Consider the following 16,574-nt stretch of genomic DNA (forward strand, 5'->3'; position numbering starts at 1 on the left):
GAAGGTGAAGAACAGGGCAATGGAGGGCTCTGACGTTGGCATAAGGGATAGGAAAGGGGTCTGTCTCACCCAGGACATGGGCGTGGGGAGATGCTCAGTGCTTTACGCACACACCTGTGCTGCTCACAGTGTGTACAGATAATGGTGTTCAGAACCAGAGGGATCTTGGACCGTCCCAAGATTTCTTCTGTTTTCTCATTACCTCAAAAGGGATTCTTTTATTCTGTCCTGTTTCACTAAACGCATGTGCCAGGAGAAAAACATCATCTACACCAACGCCAAGAGCAAGGAATGGCAAAACCTGTGGTGAAAATCGAGGACAATGGCATTAGACATGTGAGGGCCAACTCTGGCTGGTCTCAAGTCAATACAAACATCACTAGAGCCCCATGCCCAGAGCTAGCGAAAGGGCAGTTCCCACTTACTCATGGAAATGATTTCATTTTGTCTGTTAGTAAATTCCCAAAGTCCAGGAGTTTCTATGTTGTATGTTTCTAAATTGTTGGGTTTTATTTAAAAAAAAAAATTCACTTAGTGAGAAGGAAACTAATTCATCTACAGAAAAGTCTCAAGGACTTGACCCAGTGTCAATGGTTCGAGTTCAATTTACATTCTCTACCCGCACCCCAAAATGACTATTTCAGTAAGTCAAAGAGGTGTGTCCCCAAAGCCCACAAATGTATACTTAAGCTTTATTAATTTTTTTGGCTTGTGGGCCACAACTGGCAGTGCTCAGGGGTTACTCCTGGCTTTGTGTTCAGCATCACTCCTACTCAGAAAATCAGACGGGATGCCGGGACTCAAACCTGCGTTGGCTGCATGCAAGGCAAGAGCCCCACCGCTGTCCTATTGTCTGGCCCTACACCCCAGCTCTAGGGCCACACTATCACCATGACTGGCGTCTGCTGGGAAGAAAAGCAGGTTCCCCAGTCAACAGTCCACTCTGACCTCTGCCCCATCCATCTGGCCCACTGGGAGACTGAACTCGATCCTAGCGGAAGGTGACAGGGACACCTTGGGCGTGGCCGAGGCATGCCTCGGGAAGTTTGCTGCTCTACATCCCCCACCTGGCAGTTCTTCAGTACCTGAGTCGTTGCAGCGTTAAAGGAAATCCCGATCAATGAGCACAGGCCGAGTCCTGCAGCCACCGAGAGTGCCACCAGCAGGACGCCCGCCAGTCCCACAGCGCCCTGGGACCGGGAGCAGTCCCAGCGCAGCATGGTCAGGCAGGCGTAGGCAAGCTGCGAGCAGAACGGGGTGGAGGGTGGGGGAGGACGACAAAAACAGAGCCAAACATCAGAATAAGTCAGGATTCTAATGTTTCCCCACACATTGCCCCCAACCCAAAGGTAACAATTTATAAAATCCAACCACAAAAATTTACATTCCAGACACCACACAAAATGATACAAATCATAGAGGGACAAGGCTGCAAAGGGGAAAAACACGGCTTCCCATGACCACCTTATAAACCATTACAGAGCTTGGGGGTGAGGAGCACTGAAAGCAGGCATGACCACAGAATGGTCAAAACTACCAAGTGAACCATGGCCCTGCCCGTCCCGAGGAGCGATGAATGGACCGTTACCATGAGCAAGTAGCCACTGGCCACACGGATGACGCTGACGTCCGAGAAGGATTCCAGGATGTCATCCAGGGTGGTGGTGGTGAAGGAGAGCACCTTCTGAGTCGAGTTTGGGGCGACGCTCTGGTGGACCACCTGGGGAGCACACGAGGAGAAAGCCCCACTGGAACCCAGAGCCCTTGAGCTCGGCCAAGAAGCTGGAGCCACAAGACCAGGCTCCATCGGCACTTTCCTGACAGGCTCCAGCATACTCTCGAACTTGGGGAAATGAGTTTGGGTCCCTGGTGTTTGGGGAGGACACTGCGTCTAGGACATGAGGGCTGGAGCTAGCACAGGCAGCCAAGGGCTGGAGGACGCCCGCCGCGGTGGAGCTCCACCACCGTTTCCTGCTCTCCATCCACGCCCACAGCCAACCTGTGCCCTCTCACCTCCCTGAGACGACGGCACCCACCCTCCACCACATACCCCTCCACCTTCGTTTGCTGGCCACTTTCAAAAGGTCACAGTCAACTCAGGGGAGGTCACTGCTGGGAAACAGAGGCCACCTCCTGTCTGGGCCTGCAGCTGGGACTGGCTTCTAGGCCTCGCTAATGTGTTCCAGATACTGCCTCTTGCTAACCAAGTTGTTTTCTTAAACACTGTCGTTATGCCCAAGCTCTGAGGTTAACGACTGGCCACTCGAACTGGCTCTGGGCTTCCCACTTAAAATCTGCACCACTTGGATATCTGAGCATTTTCACCACCGAGGGAGGAGAGGGGAAATGCTTCCAGCCCACCAAAAGCGTTTATCATCTTTTACAAATGAAGCCTACTGAAAAACTAATGATTCTTCTTAAAAAAAAAAAAAGAGTTGCTAGAAGCATTTTGTAGCTGAGGAATTTGCACCCAGACTGAAAGGTGGCGGGGAGGAAGGCACTGATTTACCTCCACATATGTCCTCTGCCAGGCCTCTAGGATGGCGGCCGCCTTGTCCTCATTCCAGTTGATGTGGGACACGGAGTCGTAGCCCTTGAAGTGCTCGTACATCTGCTTGGGGGTCATTAGTTGAAACATGGTCTGCAGGGCCTGGGCTCTGTGTGGTGCCGGGAGTGAGAAGGATACAGTGAGCCCCACAGAGTAAGCACACCCCCCCCCACGGACCCCTCACTTTTACAGAGCCTGTCTGTCCTAGAACACATGGCAGGGCCGCAGCTAACAGAAGGACCATGCTACAGGTGGGACCCCACATATCTTCCACAGATAGGCCCAAAATAAAACAGACAAGCTCCTTGTCAATGAGACAACAGAGGTAAAGGCCCAGGGAGCCCAAACTGCTGGGCTGGGCAGTTTCTCCTGGGGAAACACAAGCATGGTGGGCAGTTGGAGTCCAGAACACAGTGGCCACTTCCTGAGGTGCTCTTAAAGTAGCTGAGGGGCTAGAGTGGTAGCACAGCAGGTGTTTTGCCTTCCATGCGGTCAACCTGGGTTGGGTTCCCAGCATTCCATGTGGTCCCCCGAGTACTGCCAGGAGTGATTCCTGAATGCAGAGCCAGTTGTAACCCCTGAGCATCACCGGGTGTGACCCAAAAAGAAAAAAAAACCCAAAAAACAAAACAACAACAACAAAAACCCAAACAAAATAAAAGGCTAGCGAGACACCTTTTAGACAACATTTAAGTCTAGATGTCATGACTAATGTTTCTTGCATGAAGAACCCGACTTTTGACAAAGCAATCAGATCTCTAATGCTATGGTGACTAAGAGCAGTCTCCATGAGAACCAACCCAATCCTGAACATATTTAAAGTGGCCTAGCCTGCTGACACTTCCTAACATGAGATAGCGGGCACAGGAGCAGTGAAGGGCTTGTACACCAGACATGCAAATGTTGAGGGATGTGATTTCTCAGGCCAGGCAGGAGGGCAGCCCCACGGTGCCCTGGGCACTGGGTTACCTGACCAGCTTCCCAGCGCTGTTCTTGACTGTGCCACCCACAATCAGTTCCTCCTGCCAGTGCATATATTTTCTCGATAATCCATGACATCCACCATTCAAAACAACGGCCATATCAAGGGGCTGAAACAAAAAGACAGCCACATAGTTACAGAAATTAGTAGGCAAGTCACATGCCTTGTTAAAATTCAGTGCATTAAGTGCTTGTTTGTTTCCAAGAGAACATTTATAACAAGGCTAATGAGAGGCGTATGGCAAATCTTACAGCAAAATTTAGCTCCACAAACAAACTTAGTACTATAGAGGAAAAAAGGTTGCAGAGAATGAAATCTTAAAAATGAAAAATAAGAATTAAAAGTGGAAGTAATCATAATTGCTTTTCTCCACCCCTTGACATAAGAACCACCGGCCACACTTACTTTGGTTGCATTTTTGTTGGGGGCCGTGGCTGGACACTCCGGATCGGCTGGATTGAGGCAGGGTCGATCCATGTAACCATGGCCAACTTCAGCCTTATTCAGCATTTCCTCCCAGCTGTCCACTTGATAATTTATTTTCTTTAACTCTTCTAGGAATTCCAAGGGGTCAAAGTTTGTCCACTGCAGAGGGGGCTTACCTCTGTGAAAAAAATCAGGAGGTGAGACAATGAGAAAGAAAAGAAGCTTCCAACCCTTCAGCGAGATAACAAGTTGACAAGAGCTCAGCCAAGCTGCATGCGGCTTTTCTGTTAATAATATGATTTTGCAAACCTGGAACAGAAAACAAATGCTCCTTTCTGGCACAGCTACATGTTAAGCGCAAGTCGGTAAGACAGGTCCTGAGTATGGAAGGCAAGCAGAAAACTTACAAATCAACAATAGCATCATTGGATCTTTATTTCCCTGATGCCATAATTAATATCCATAACCCAAATCAGCTAGAGGTGCTGCTATCTCAAAGACTGAGACACACAATAAGAGGGAGAAAAGAGGAAAAAATTAGCACTTACCAGCCTAATAGATGCCTTGCAAGTGTCACTAATCAAAATATTTGATCTCCATTACCTTTAATAATCCCATATTTATGTCAGAGTGCTCTGACACACTGGCACTGCCCGCTGCCTTGGCCACCACGGCCATCAAGACCGCTTCCCCGACACTCACTTTTGAATCTGTGCTGTTGACAGACCAGAAAGGCTTTTGGCTGCCTGTTATGTGGTTCCAACCACACTGTAGCTGCTTAACCAGGCTGAAGTCATTATTCAGAATCTCCCAACCAGAAAACACAAACCCCCTTATTTCCCATCTAAAACTGTACACTGAAGGTCAGGGTATGGCCACTGCAAATTGCTTTTGCAGATATGTGCAAGCTAGGAGAGAAACAATAACCCAAGCGCTAACTCTTGCATAATGAACTGAAAATGTCCACAGTGATGAACAATCATGCTTTCAATGACATGGTGTTTATTACATACAACTGCTGAACGCTGCTGCAGCTTTTAGATGACCTTGGAAGACAGTAGATTTCATCTTTAAATGTCATTAATGACACTTAAACCCCACGTAGGATCAGCATATTACCACAGGGATGAACTTGAACTTTTACTCAAAATATTTAGTTCTGACATTTAGTCCCCCCCACCCCTGCCCCTACACACACCAAAAACAAAAAAAAAAAAAATTAGCCAAGCCTATACAAAAGCCTGGCCTACAAAACTTCAGAACATTTTAAAGAGTTAAATATCACACATACTCAGAGACAATTTGCATCTTATTTGCATTAAAATAGGCTGGTAAAAGTGAATGAAATTTAATGATGTCTACAGAACCTTTTTTTGAAAAGAGGAAAAACATTGTACTGAAGCTTCTTTCCTTCAACTATTCACTCAAAAAATGCACTTGGAATTTCAATGTTTTTATTTCTTGTTCAAAACTGAAATGAAATAAAACATGATAACACTGCATTGGAAACAAGCTAAAGTTTAAAAATCATATAGACACCAGAAAACAAGATCACACACTTACAGTAAATATGCTGTCCCGGATTGTAGTTTCGCCCCTTCCCAGAAGCAGTCCAATGGTGTAATAATTAAGCAAGGGTAAAGATATTCTATTATCTGTCAAATTCAAAGAGAATAGACCACAAATTAAGCTATACATACTATGCGGTGTTTGAGAATATTTTTGCAAATAAAAAACCATACCTGATCCATATAGCCTGTCTCTGTGATGAGTTCTCCAGATTTGAAACACAAATGTTCCAATTTCCACTGCCTATTAAAAAAAGAGTTAAAAAGTTTTCACTGTACTGAATGAGACTAGTGCAAAACCAGAATATATATATATGTGTGTATATATATATATATATATATATATATATATAAACCTCTATTTCTATCACTATTAGGTATCTGTTCAAAGAAGCAAAGCTTTTGCCAACTAGAGACCTAACAAACTTGCTTTAATGAATAGGTGATACCAAATTATAATTAACACATGGGTCTTTATGTAAATGAACACTACCAAAGTACTTAAAAAGTCTTGTTTTCTTAAGTGTTCACCCAATAATCTTGTTTACACTATTATTCTGATTCTCTACTTGTATTAACCAGCTTCAGGGCTGGTAATTCAGAACTGAATTATCAAAAATTCAAAATAAGGGAAGGAGTGATAGAATAGTGGATAGGGCATTTGGCTTGTCCATGGCTGATCCAAGTTCAATCCCCAGCATCCCATATGGTCCAAGCACCACCAGGAGTAATTCCTGAGTGCAGACCCAGGTATAACCCCGAAGTTTTGCTAGGTGTGGCCCTCAAACAAACAAAACCCACACAAATCAGAAATAAGTCCTTCAAAATAAGAAGGGACTAAATTATCAAAGCTTAAATCCTCTCGGAGAGCCCGGCAAGCTACCGAGAGTATTCGATATGCCAAACACAGTAACAACAAAGTCTCCAATGGAGACGTTACTGGGCCCACTCGAGCAAACCGACGATCAACGGGAGGGCCTTTACCTTTACCTTATATTATAAACATTGTTGGCTTAGTTTTATGAAGTAATAATGCCCATCAGTGTTTCAAGAGAAACTTCCTGCTGTAAATACACTCCACCCAGCTGAGTTCTTTTTTTTAAGAGGTGCATATAATTGTATTGTGAATTTGCAGTATTTATGAATGAGGTTTATAGACCTCACTTCACCTTTTTGTTTGTTTGTTTTTATTAATCACTCTGAGAACAGTTACTAAGCTTTCAGGTTTAAGTCTTGGTCATACAATGATCAAACACCCATCCCTTCATCAGTGCACATGTTACACTACCAAGAACCCCAGTATACCCCCCATCCCACCCCTGCCCCCTGCCTGTGTGGCAGATGATTTTCGCCTTAGTCTCTCTTTGATTACATTCAAATTTTCGACAAAGACCCACTATTATTATTTGGAATTTTCCCCCAACTTAGTTTTTCCGGCAAGCTTGTTCACCAGGATAGTGGCCGAGACCATCACACCTGCCCTAGGCATCATCAGATAATTTGTTTACTATTGCTGAAAATGAAGAGCATGTGATGTCGCGTGGCTGCTACTGCGGCCATGCAATTTTTGATTTTTGGTATTTTAGTAATCAAGTCCAGAGGTTCCCAGATTGGTTTGTGTGCCTCTGGGATCATGGCCGCTTGGGAGTGGAGGAGGCCTCAGTGGGTGGCGACTTGGGGTCTGGTCCTGGCAGGGTGAAGGGCCGGCTGAGTTCTTATTCGAGTCTATTCACATGCTCTGGCAACAATCCCAATACTGACGATCACTCCTCTGATCGGAGCATCTTAGTATCCCTAGCAGAGTGCTGCACAAGGTTTGCCTTTGTACAAAGGGGCTTTTATTTGGGGAAAGCCTGACTCAGGAAGGAGAAAAGAGCAAGAAATTGGAAAGGGCATGGACAAGCTATCCAAGAAAACAAGTATGAAAAAATTTCCTCCAGGAGCCAGGGAGACAGGCCACAGGCTGAGAGTGGGCTTGGCCGGTGGGAGGCCAGTCCCACCATGCATGTGGATGGCCCTGTGCTGTCCATAGCACCTCCGAGTCCCCCAAGCACTCTCAGCCCACCCCTTCAAACTGCTCTGTGTAGACAGTTATCCCAGAGTGCTCTGGTCTTGGTCTTCTGCCCCATCTAGCCTTTCATCCTGCCGTCTATGCTACTAAGATACCATCTTCCCACGAAGCCTCTTCTGGCTACTGCCTCTGAAAAGGAGCCCTGTCTCCTGAGCTCAGGAGCAGTGGCCTTCACCCACTGCCACAGACTGGACCCTGTGAGTAGGCAGAAAGTAACCAAAGGCTGACTGCCCCGGCTCTAACTCCTGGTGTGTGGAGAGGTGCTGGCCTGCAGGGTGTGGAGAGGCTGAGAACTCTGCTCAAGTACTGCTGGTCAGAGCTCCTGCTTGACCCCTGAAATATTTGGTGTGGGGCAGCCTCTGTCTGAGGGCATCTATGATGCCCTCCACTCTATGACTAAACATCAGCTCTGAAGAGCAAGGTGGAAGTTACCAGCTGGACTGGCAGCCATCATCGACCCACCTACCCATTCAGCGACCCACAACCTTCTCTGCAAGCAGCATGTTTTTATTCCTTGTAGTAGCAAGACAGACTACTTAAAACTGCTCAGGAAGACTGAGCTTAATCTATTAGTCAAGAAACAAACTCCAAATGCTGCCTCTGACGTAAGGACTGGAGTACACGATGCACAGGAACCCGCAAACATCAGAATCTCTTTAATGCTCTCACTAAAATGGCAATGTTGCTGAATTTAAATATAAAGCTCAAGAGTTGTACTGGTAAGGATGTGCATGAAGCCACCTTACTCTACATTTGCCTGCCAGCAGGTGCCTCCAACCCCTGTTTGTTTTCCTAACATATCCCAATTGTCACTGTCACTGTCCTCCCATTGTTCATCGATTTGCTCAGGCCCAGTGATGTCTCCATTGTGAAACTTGTTGCTACCGTGTTTTGCCATATTGAATACGTCACGGGTAGCTTGCCAGGCTTTGCTGTGCGGGTGAGATACTCTCGGTAGCTTGCCGGGCTCTCCGAGAGGGGTGGAGGAATCAAACTCGGGTCTTCTGCGTGCAAGGCAAACCCTACTGGTGTGCTATCGCTCCTGCCCACCCAACTGTACCTGTACAAAAATGGAAAAAGTGCCCTGTTTCTTTTCACACTTTGTAACTTGACTGACTCAGTGAAACTATAACCTTCCACCATCCTTTAAAGCAAAGTGACTTTTCCAGAATGGGTGTACAGATCACCATCTGCTTCCTGATACTAAGAATGCAGCAGGATACGTGAAAGACCATGCAGGCAGTAGGCCTGGTAAGTATTTCCGGCAAGCATGTTTACCAGGACAGTGGCCCAGACCAAGGCCTCACCTGTTGTACATGTACACATGGACCCGGCTGGCCTGGAGCGCGGAGTCCAGATGCTGCCGTAGCGCTTCTGTGGTCAGGATGTTGGCACCTTCTTCTCTCGGGGTCTGGATCATGAGCTGAGGGTTGAACATCGCCTCTTCTCCAATCTTCTGGCGAGTGTAATTTAACTCCCGACTCACTCGTCCACCAACTGATAATTGGGACAGAATTTGATTAGCATCAGCAAAACCCCCTCCCGCTCTCAATCTATTGGTGATCTCACAAAGATGGGCAAGGCACACTTTCATGCACAAGGAAAAAGTATGTCTGATGTTTCTAGTTACTGCCACTGGCTATGCTAACCCTGTTAACAGCAAACATCAAAACCCTGCTCTCTACACCCATCGGGGACCAGGCTGCCCTGGCCATGGTCACACCTGAGGGCCAGCTGCCTGCAGTGAAGGAAAGGGAAGGAGAGGCTGAAACACTGCCTGCAGATCAGACCCAGCCCTTGTTACAACTCATTTCACTTGTATAAACAATGTGCTCCTGTAGCACATTTAAAGATAACTGGTTTCAATTTACACTCTTCTTCTGAATCATGTGGTAAAGGTAAGAAGGAAATGTTTCTTCTTGTCAGGGGAAAAGAAAAGGCAGCCGAAACAGGAGGCTTGGCAAATGGTGTTCTGCCCCAAACTTGCCAGGAGGTGATAAAACACTGACTCAGAGTCAGCAGCACACAGGGAGCCCCCGCTGGAGAGGAGCAGGATGCATCAGTCGAGGCCGAGGAGGGCAAAACCCAGCCCACCTGGGCAGCAGTCCGAAGCCCAGCGGCAGGTCCCACCCCTTGGAGCCCGCCCTGCCCCAGGGCTGCCTTGCTGCGTGGAGCAGCAGCTGCCACCAGCTGTGGTCTCCTCTCCCGGTCCAACAGTGCATCACTAGGGCTGGTGTTTGGAGACACAGCTGCTGTGGCGGCGTGGTGAGCAGGAGTGTGTCCCAGGGCAAGTGTGTGGATGGGAGCAGGACTCAGGTCAGCGAAGGGGATCTTGGGCAGGCTCCGGTGAGCACTGTGGGAAGGACCAGGAAGGAACCAGGAGCGCCCAGAACCCTTCACCCTCCCACCCAGGGCTCAGGGATCTGAAGTGATTACTACACTTGCCTTGCACACAGGTTCAATCCCCAGCAACCCAACTGGTCCCCAGAGCCTGCCAGGAGTGATGCCTCAGTGCAGAGCCAGGAGGAACCCCTGAGCATGAAGAAAGAAAAGCAGCTTGGGGACAGAGTGACAGTAGCGCTGGAAGGCACCTGCACCTGCCTTGCACAACACCACTGGGAGTGGACCCAAAACAAAACAAAAAAAGGGCAGGGGGGAAGTAGCCCAGGCCACGAACCATGGGTGCAGGGTCACAGAGATGAAGATGGGACGGTGAGCAGATCCAGGATGCAGGAGAAAAGGGGTGAACCGCAGAGGGGACCATAGAAGGGCATATTTCTTAGTATCCAAAAACATCAGCGCTGAAAACTTATAACAATGCCCTGGGGAATTACTGGGGACCTGGTACTCAAGTGGCAACATAGGATGAATTTCCATAATGCCACAAGCCTTTCCAAAGGTGCTCTAAGGCGGCAGTAGGCCAGGCTGGGGACCCTCAGCAGGAATCTCAATACATCATTTCAGTTAATTAACAAGAAATGATTACTCACCCCAGTCTCTAGAGATAGAAAAGCTGTTTGAGGCTAAAAAAATCAATTGTTAGTCAAAAGATTATTTCTGAAAAGTACTACAAAATCGGAGTTCAGGGCTTACACCCAGACCTCAGAGGGCAAAGGATGGCCTCTAGCCTCTAGCCCTTGGAACCACCTTAAGAGTCTTTAAAATAGTCTTTTGGGAAAAAAAAAAAAAACCAAAAACAACCTTTTTCTCTCACTACTGGACATCAATGCCTCAATTCTCTACGTCTTTCTACCTCTTCCCGCACCAAGATAGCATGTGCTCTCTTTACCTTCACTGAAGCTTAAAACTTCAGATGAGTTAAAATCAAGAGGCAAACAAACACCACAAAGCAAAGGGGGTGGAGAGAGGCGCAAGCAAACTAAACATCAATTGCAAGGTTCACGCTGCATTTGAGAATTTGAGGATTAATGTACAGGCTCTTCGAGACCAACCTTTCTAGTAGGTCATTTTTCCGATCACGATCACAGGGTCCCCCGCCTCCAAAATTATGCTATTTCCTACAAGTTACAAAATGTACCTCAGAGACTCCATAATGTAGCTGCTACAAATATCTTAAATACATGTACAAAGAAACACATAGGATTTAACACACATGTCTGTCACATCTCCAGAATTGCAAAACTTTCTGCTCTTCCACTTCTTTGCTCTTGTTAAGTACGAATTTTACTAATATGACCCTTTGATTTAACCAAGACCAGACCACCTAGAGTTAGAAAAAAGCAGAGTTGAAAGCCCTAGTGACAGAAACCCAGTGGCAAAAAACCTGGAGTTCAAAGACTCGCAATGAGTGTCTTCCACCAATTACTTAGCCAGTTCTTCAAGACCACTTACATTCTGTCTGCCTTTACCTATAAGATGGCCCCTTTATACTCTGACTTGAATTCACCTATGTAACCAACTATGAGTGTCTGTGCAAAGCAATTCAGCAGCTGAAAGGCAGGTTGGCCTCCTGGTTGGCTGTGAAGGGACAGCACAGCCCATCTGCACAGGAGCCAGATGGACACAGTGAGCTAGAAAAGCACCTGGAAGAATTCAGGGGGAAACCCTGGCCATGTGAAGGGGCGGCAGGCACAGCTGTGAAGCCCTCTGATCTGGCCTGCTGCAGGGAGAGCTAGTGAGCCGAGGGAACCAGAGCTTGTGGGAGTACCATCACACATCATGCAGTCGCATGGAACTTAGCTCTTTCTCAGGTTTATCTGTGTCATAAACTGCACTGCACCCTCAGAGCCTGATGTCACTGGAACAGTCTACCAGAAACAGAACCCTCTAAATGGAGCAACTCTGTGAACAGGTCTGGCTTTTTACTCCAGCAAATGCCCACTTAAATTACAGCCGAGTGGCAGCCGTGCCTGCTCCCAGCTACACTGGAGGCTGTGCATGATGCTCTGCTCTGTCTCATCCACTCGAGGTTGGTCTTTGAACTTTTAAACAACAATCCAATGTTCCCAAAAGGCTGCATGTCATTTTGGGGGGGAGAGAGGGGTTGGGAGGGGACATGTCTGCACCACACCTGGAAGTTCTCAGGGTTAACTCCTGGCTCTGCACTCAGGGATCATTTCTGGTGGCGCTGGGCATCTAGCACCACCAGTCCATAAGGGAAGAACCTGGGTCTGCTGCATGCAAGGCAAGCGCCCTATTCACTGGACTATCACCTTGGCCCTGCACACCATTTTTATTACTTAGCAGAATGAACTGTAAGATCCACTGTTTGTGATGTCCATTTAAGTTTACTCAGTCATGTGTTGCTGGAAGGATGTGATTGATGGCTTACAGATAATATTTACCTTACTGTAAAGAATCTATCCACTACTTAATTTTTCTACAATGAATATAATTAAAGATGTGCAAGTAACAAAAGGAGAAAATTAAGATAAAAGCAATTACTAGGCCCTGGTTTAAAAATAAGCTCCATGCAGAAATAGCATGCCTCACTCTCCTATTCTCCAGTCTTATGTTCTTTCCCTTCTTTCAAACGTAGCAACTTTAACAACACAATTACAACAAACCTCTTCCAAATGACCCAGTGATCCCACTTCTTGAATTCTCCCCCTGCCTGCCCCCACAAAAACTAACACAACCATTAATTTGAAAAGAAATGCGTACCTCTGTTCACTGAAGCATTCTGCAGTAACTAAGGGATGGAGCAACGCAAGTGTCCAAGGGCAGGTGAGCGCTTAGGAAGCCATGAAACACACACCGTGTGAAGCTACAGTCACGAGAAAGGGAAAGTCGTGGTTTTTTGCAACTGGAAAGGAGCTGGAGCCATGGTCTCCCTAAATAAAGCCAGTAGAGGATGATCCCCTGGTGCTCTTGCTCATCTGTGTATTTGGAGGGACAGGCGAGGGAGGGAAGCACCAACCATGGAACCCCTTGGCCTAGATTACAAAACAGAAACCACCACCTGGGCCAGGGGTGATGCTGGGGCAGATGGGAGGTGTCAGAGGGCACTGATAAGGTCTTGGGCATTGGTGCTGGGGAGGCAAGGGCATCAGCTAATGGCAGGCACACCATTGTAAACAAGAGACTCAACCTCCAATCATGAAATTCTTTTTTCAAATGAACTTGGCAAAAGGGTGAGGCGGGAGGGACCCTGCCAAGAGGACTGGCAGGGCACTGGAAGTGGCACTGCGACTCTGCCTGCCCAGAGCCACTATAGGGAGCATTTCAAGCATGGGGCCAAGATGGAAAAAAAAAAAAAACCAAACAGTTTTTAAGTGACAAGAATATTGTCCCTGGGCTCCAAGTGCTGGCAGTGCAGGTACCTTGCACCCCAACCACCGCCTGCATCCCAGCACCACCAGCTCACTCCTAAGGAGAGCAGAAACACCCCCAGGCATGGGAACAGAACAGTCCTCCAATGTGACTGCACACTGTCCTCTGGGCATTCTTGGGCCTCCTTGGGAATCTGGTTCCACTGGCAAATCTTATACTCCCCTGGTTTGCTTCTCCTCTGCCCAGGGTTTCACCTCGGCGCATCAAGGATGCCGTGCTCAACAGACAACAAGAAAGTGAGGGTCTGGGTCCGAGCCCTAGCACTGCCTCTGTGGCAGAGATCCTGGGCATCTTTCATACAATGGACCCCGAGCGACTTTTGTGAGATAAACTGACTGGGAGCAAAGAACTGCTTCACGGAGCTGCAGTGGATGGGACTCTGGCTGCATGCAGCCTGAGTGCCCAAAGCACCACTGAGGGCGGCCCAGAGCACCCAGCACCGCCCCAGAGCACCGCTGAGGGCAGTCCAGAACACGCGGCACCGGCCCAGAGCAGCCGCTGAACACTGCTGGTGGCCCCAAACCAAATGTCAAACCAAATTTTCTTGAATGCTACTGCTAATCTCCTAGGGCCATACAAAGACAGACTGTCTGTGGAATCTCCACCCTCACCCCAAGCCCAGGAAGCACATCACTGATTCCTTCACTGCAGGGTACAAATCAACATAAGCAGCCCTCTTTAACACATTGATACCGATGCTGCAATCTGTATGGATTCAATCAAGTGTGGGCCCCCAGTGGCACACCTGGCACCAAGCTGTCAGAGGGGTGGACAGTCCTGTCCCAGATGCAGAAACGGCCCTTAGCCCTTGGTCCTGAGCCCAGGCAGACTTCGGATAAGCCCAGGAGTGCTGAGTTCATTCTAAGCTCCTACTAGATCTGTGAGAATTAATTACGCCCCTCCCCCTAAAAGTACTTCTCACTTTTAATGTTATCAAAGCTGCCTCCCAGGGTTTCACCACCAGGGAGGAGCTTCTCCAGAACCTGTTACCTTGTTCTCTAGGAATGGACATTTAAACAAATGCAAATGGGGTGGGGGGTGGGGGGGGAAGGAAGGAAGTATTTATTTTTTAAAAGCATCTTTTCTGTAATGAAATTCTTTCTTTTTGTGGGGGCTCTGCACCATGCAAACTGTGTCTGTTCACCCTACGCTATCTCTCCAGCCCCAACTCCAACTCTCCATCAAGTTTGCTGTTCCTTTCCTCTCACACCCCATCAACGGTGATCTTCCAGAGTTAAGAGGTCCCTGAAGAGGTGGGAAACAATTCCACCAGGACTAATGCTGTTCCCAGCCCGGGTGACAGTATCAGCACAGACTTTGTACGAAACTTCACAAATGTTTGTGGCACTTGTGCCAAAAGGCAAAAATAGCCAATGCTTACTTAGATCCACATAAAGATGATACACCAGAGTTTGGCCCCGAAATGCCCAAGAGCCTTCAGGGAAGCACTGCCCACCACTCCCCATCCTGGGAGCAGGCAGAGGGGAGCTCAGAGCTGAGGGTGAGTGAGGAGCAATGTCAGGGCAGAGCCTGGGGAGCAGGCAGTCATCTGTAGAAGATATTAATTCTCCCTAAAGCCTACAAAAGTCAGTCAGTCAAGACAAATGACCCTTTCAGTCTGAAAAGTACCCACTCAGAGTCCAATTAGGAAAATGGAGTGTGTATATGCAAGTGTAGCATTTGCATTTGATTAATCCCATGAATTATCTAACAGCCTCAGAGTGGGTGTTTTCCCCCCTCTTGGTTTTTTTGCAGGGCTCTTTCGATGCTGAAATTAATTGTGAAGGTGATTTTTTTTTAAAAAAAAAAGTATAACTGCAAATTATGAGTACTGGTTCACTTTCTAAAAATGAAAAAAAAAAAGATTCAGTAATTTGGGCAATTGGCTGAAAACTCTTGTGGCTGTGTATTTCAGCGACTCTTCCACCATCTCTTTTATTCATGACTAGCCAACTGCTGCTTAAGCTTCTGGGCTGTTTTTCTCCGTGTGGGATTGTGGCCTCGGGTGTTGCCATGGGAAGATGCTAAAATCAAATAACCCAGAGAGAATTTGCCTCCACAAAGTGCGCTGTGAGCGGCAGCCCTCCCCCCACCGGGAAGTGCTGGACGTCTCTGCCCTCCCTCGGGGGTGCTGGGCCAGGAGAAGAGCAGGAGCTCGAGCCCTAGCCTGCCACTGGCCTCCACACCACCTGTTTGCCAGGACCATCTGTTCCCGCCCAGGGCCGCTTCCTCCAGAGCTGCCCTCTCAGCCGCACTGCTGCCAGTTCCTGCTCCTTCATACGGGGGCACCTGTTTCCCCGGGGGACCCTGCCCTGCCAGGCTCAGGGTTGGGGTATGCCCTCGGTGACTTCTGGCTGGCATCAGGGCAGGGTAACTTGCACACAACACATTGTCCCTGGGCATGTCCTTGGTGCAATCCAGGAGGGTCCAGGAGGCAGCACCAGGCACCCCTGCGCAGTGTGCACAGTTAGAAGGTGGGAGTTCTGCATGAGGTCTGAATGGAAAGACACAGGAAAGCACCAACCACATTCCCCCTGGCCCCACCTCCAGGAGGGCTGGGGCCCCCCCGAACTCCATACTGCACTTCCCCCCCGCCCCCCACCACACACTTCTCTTGCTTCTCTTCGACAAGGACCTGAACCCTTCACCTGTGTGCCAGAGGCAGGCTAGCTGGCCCTAGGGGCCATTCTCAATTCTACTGCCATCAGGGGGAGCTGCGCTTTGGGCCAGTCAGTGAATGCAAAAAGACCTCCTGGGGCCAGGGCAGAAATTTCATCACCAGGTCATTGTGTTATGAGTATATTCATCACTAAATCTTAAAGCCACCAACACCCTCCCAACACCTACCAAATACGTGGGAAGGAGGGAAGGCTGGCCAGAAAGGCACGCAGTTGTATTTCCAAGGGCAAAGTCCCTGGAGGACGGTGTCTGCTTCCATACTAGAAAGCAACCCAGTCCTGTGGCTGTCACAGGTCTGAGGGAGGTGGGGGTGGACGGGAAGGCAAGCGCGCCAGGAAAACGTGCCAGGGAACTTGTCCTTCATTAGGCCCAGGTGAGCAGTTTGGGGAGAGTCTAACTGTCCGGGTGCTCCGTGACATTCCACTTTGAACTCATACCTGGAGCAGGTCTATCTCCAGCGAAGGGCAAACACCCTCCCTCAGAGTCGCACCTCCCCTCCCCCCCAGG

At 48.3% G+C, this 16,574-nt stretch overlaps 2 protein-coding genes across 2 annotated transcripts in view; both read right to left on the bottom strand.

Annotated features, from left to right (window-relative positions):
• Positions 1-148: 148 nt before the first annotated feature.
• LOC130034985 (protein patched homolog 1-like) lies at positions 149-4,634 on the bottom strand. The gene is made up of 7 exons (XM_056126477.1): positions 4,560-4,634; positions 3,936-4,115; positions 3,518-3,639; positions 2,510-2,657; positions 1,589-1,720; positions 1,086-1,241; positions 149-301 (listed from the first exon to the last, which is right to left on the bottom strand). Exons 1-7 carry the CDS (start codon positions 4,632-4,634, stop codon positions 149-151), a joined length of 966 nt encoding a protein of 321 aa, XP_055982452.1.
• An 881-nt stretch (positions 4,635-5,515) lies between these two features.
• LOC130035503 (protein patched homolog 1-like) overlaps positions 5,516-16,574 on the bottom strand; it is a 29,361-nt gene continuing 18,302 nt past the window's right edge. Inside the window, exons 3-5 of the mRNA XM_056127237.1 lie at positions 8,903-9,092; positions 5,699-5,768; positions 5,516-5,611 (exon numbers count right to left, since the gene is read on the bottom strand). Of these exons, the coding sequence (XP_055983212.1) occupies positions 5,516-5,611; positions 5,699-5,768; positions 8,903-9,092 (356 nt within the window). The remainder of the gene's footprint in view (positions 5,612-5,698; positions 5,769-8,902; positions 9,093-16,574) is intronic.

This window comes from Sorex fumeus, unplaced genomic scaffold, assembly GCF_029834395.1.
Source record: "Sorex fumeus unplaced genomic scaffold, SorFum_2.1 ptg000063l, whole genome shotgun sequence".
In the NCBI taxonomy this organism is placed as follows: domain Eukaryota; kingdom Metazoa; phylum Chordata; class Mammalia; order Eulipotyphla; family Soricidae; genus Sorex; species Sorex fumeus.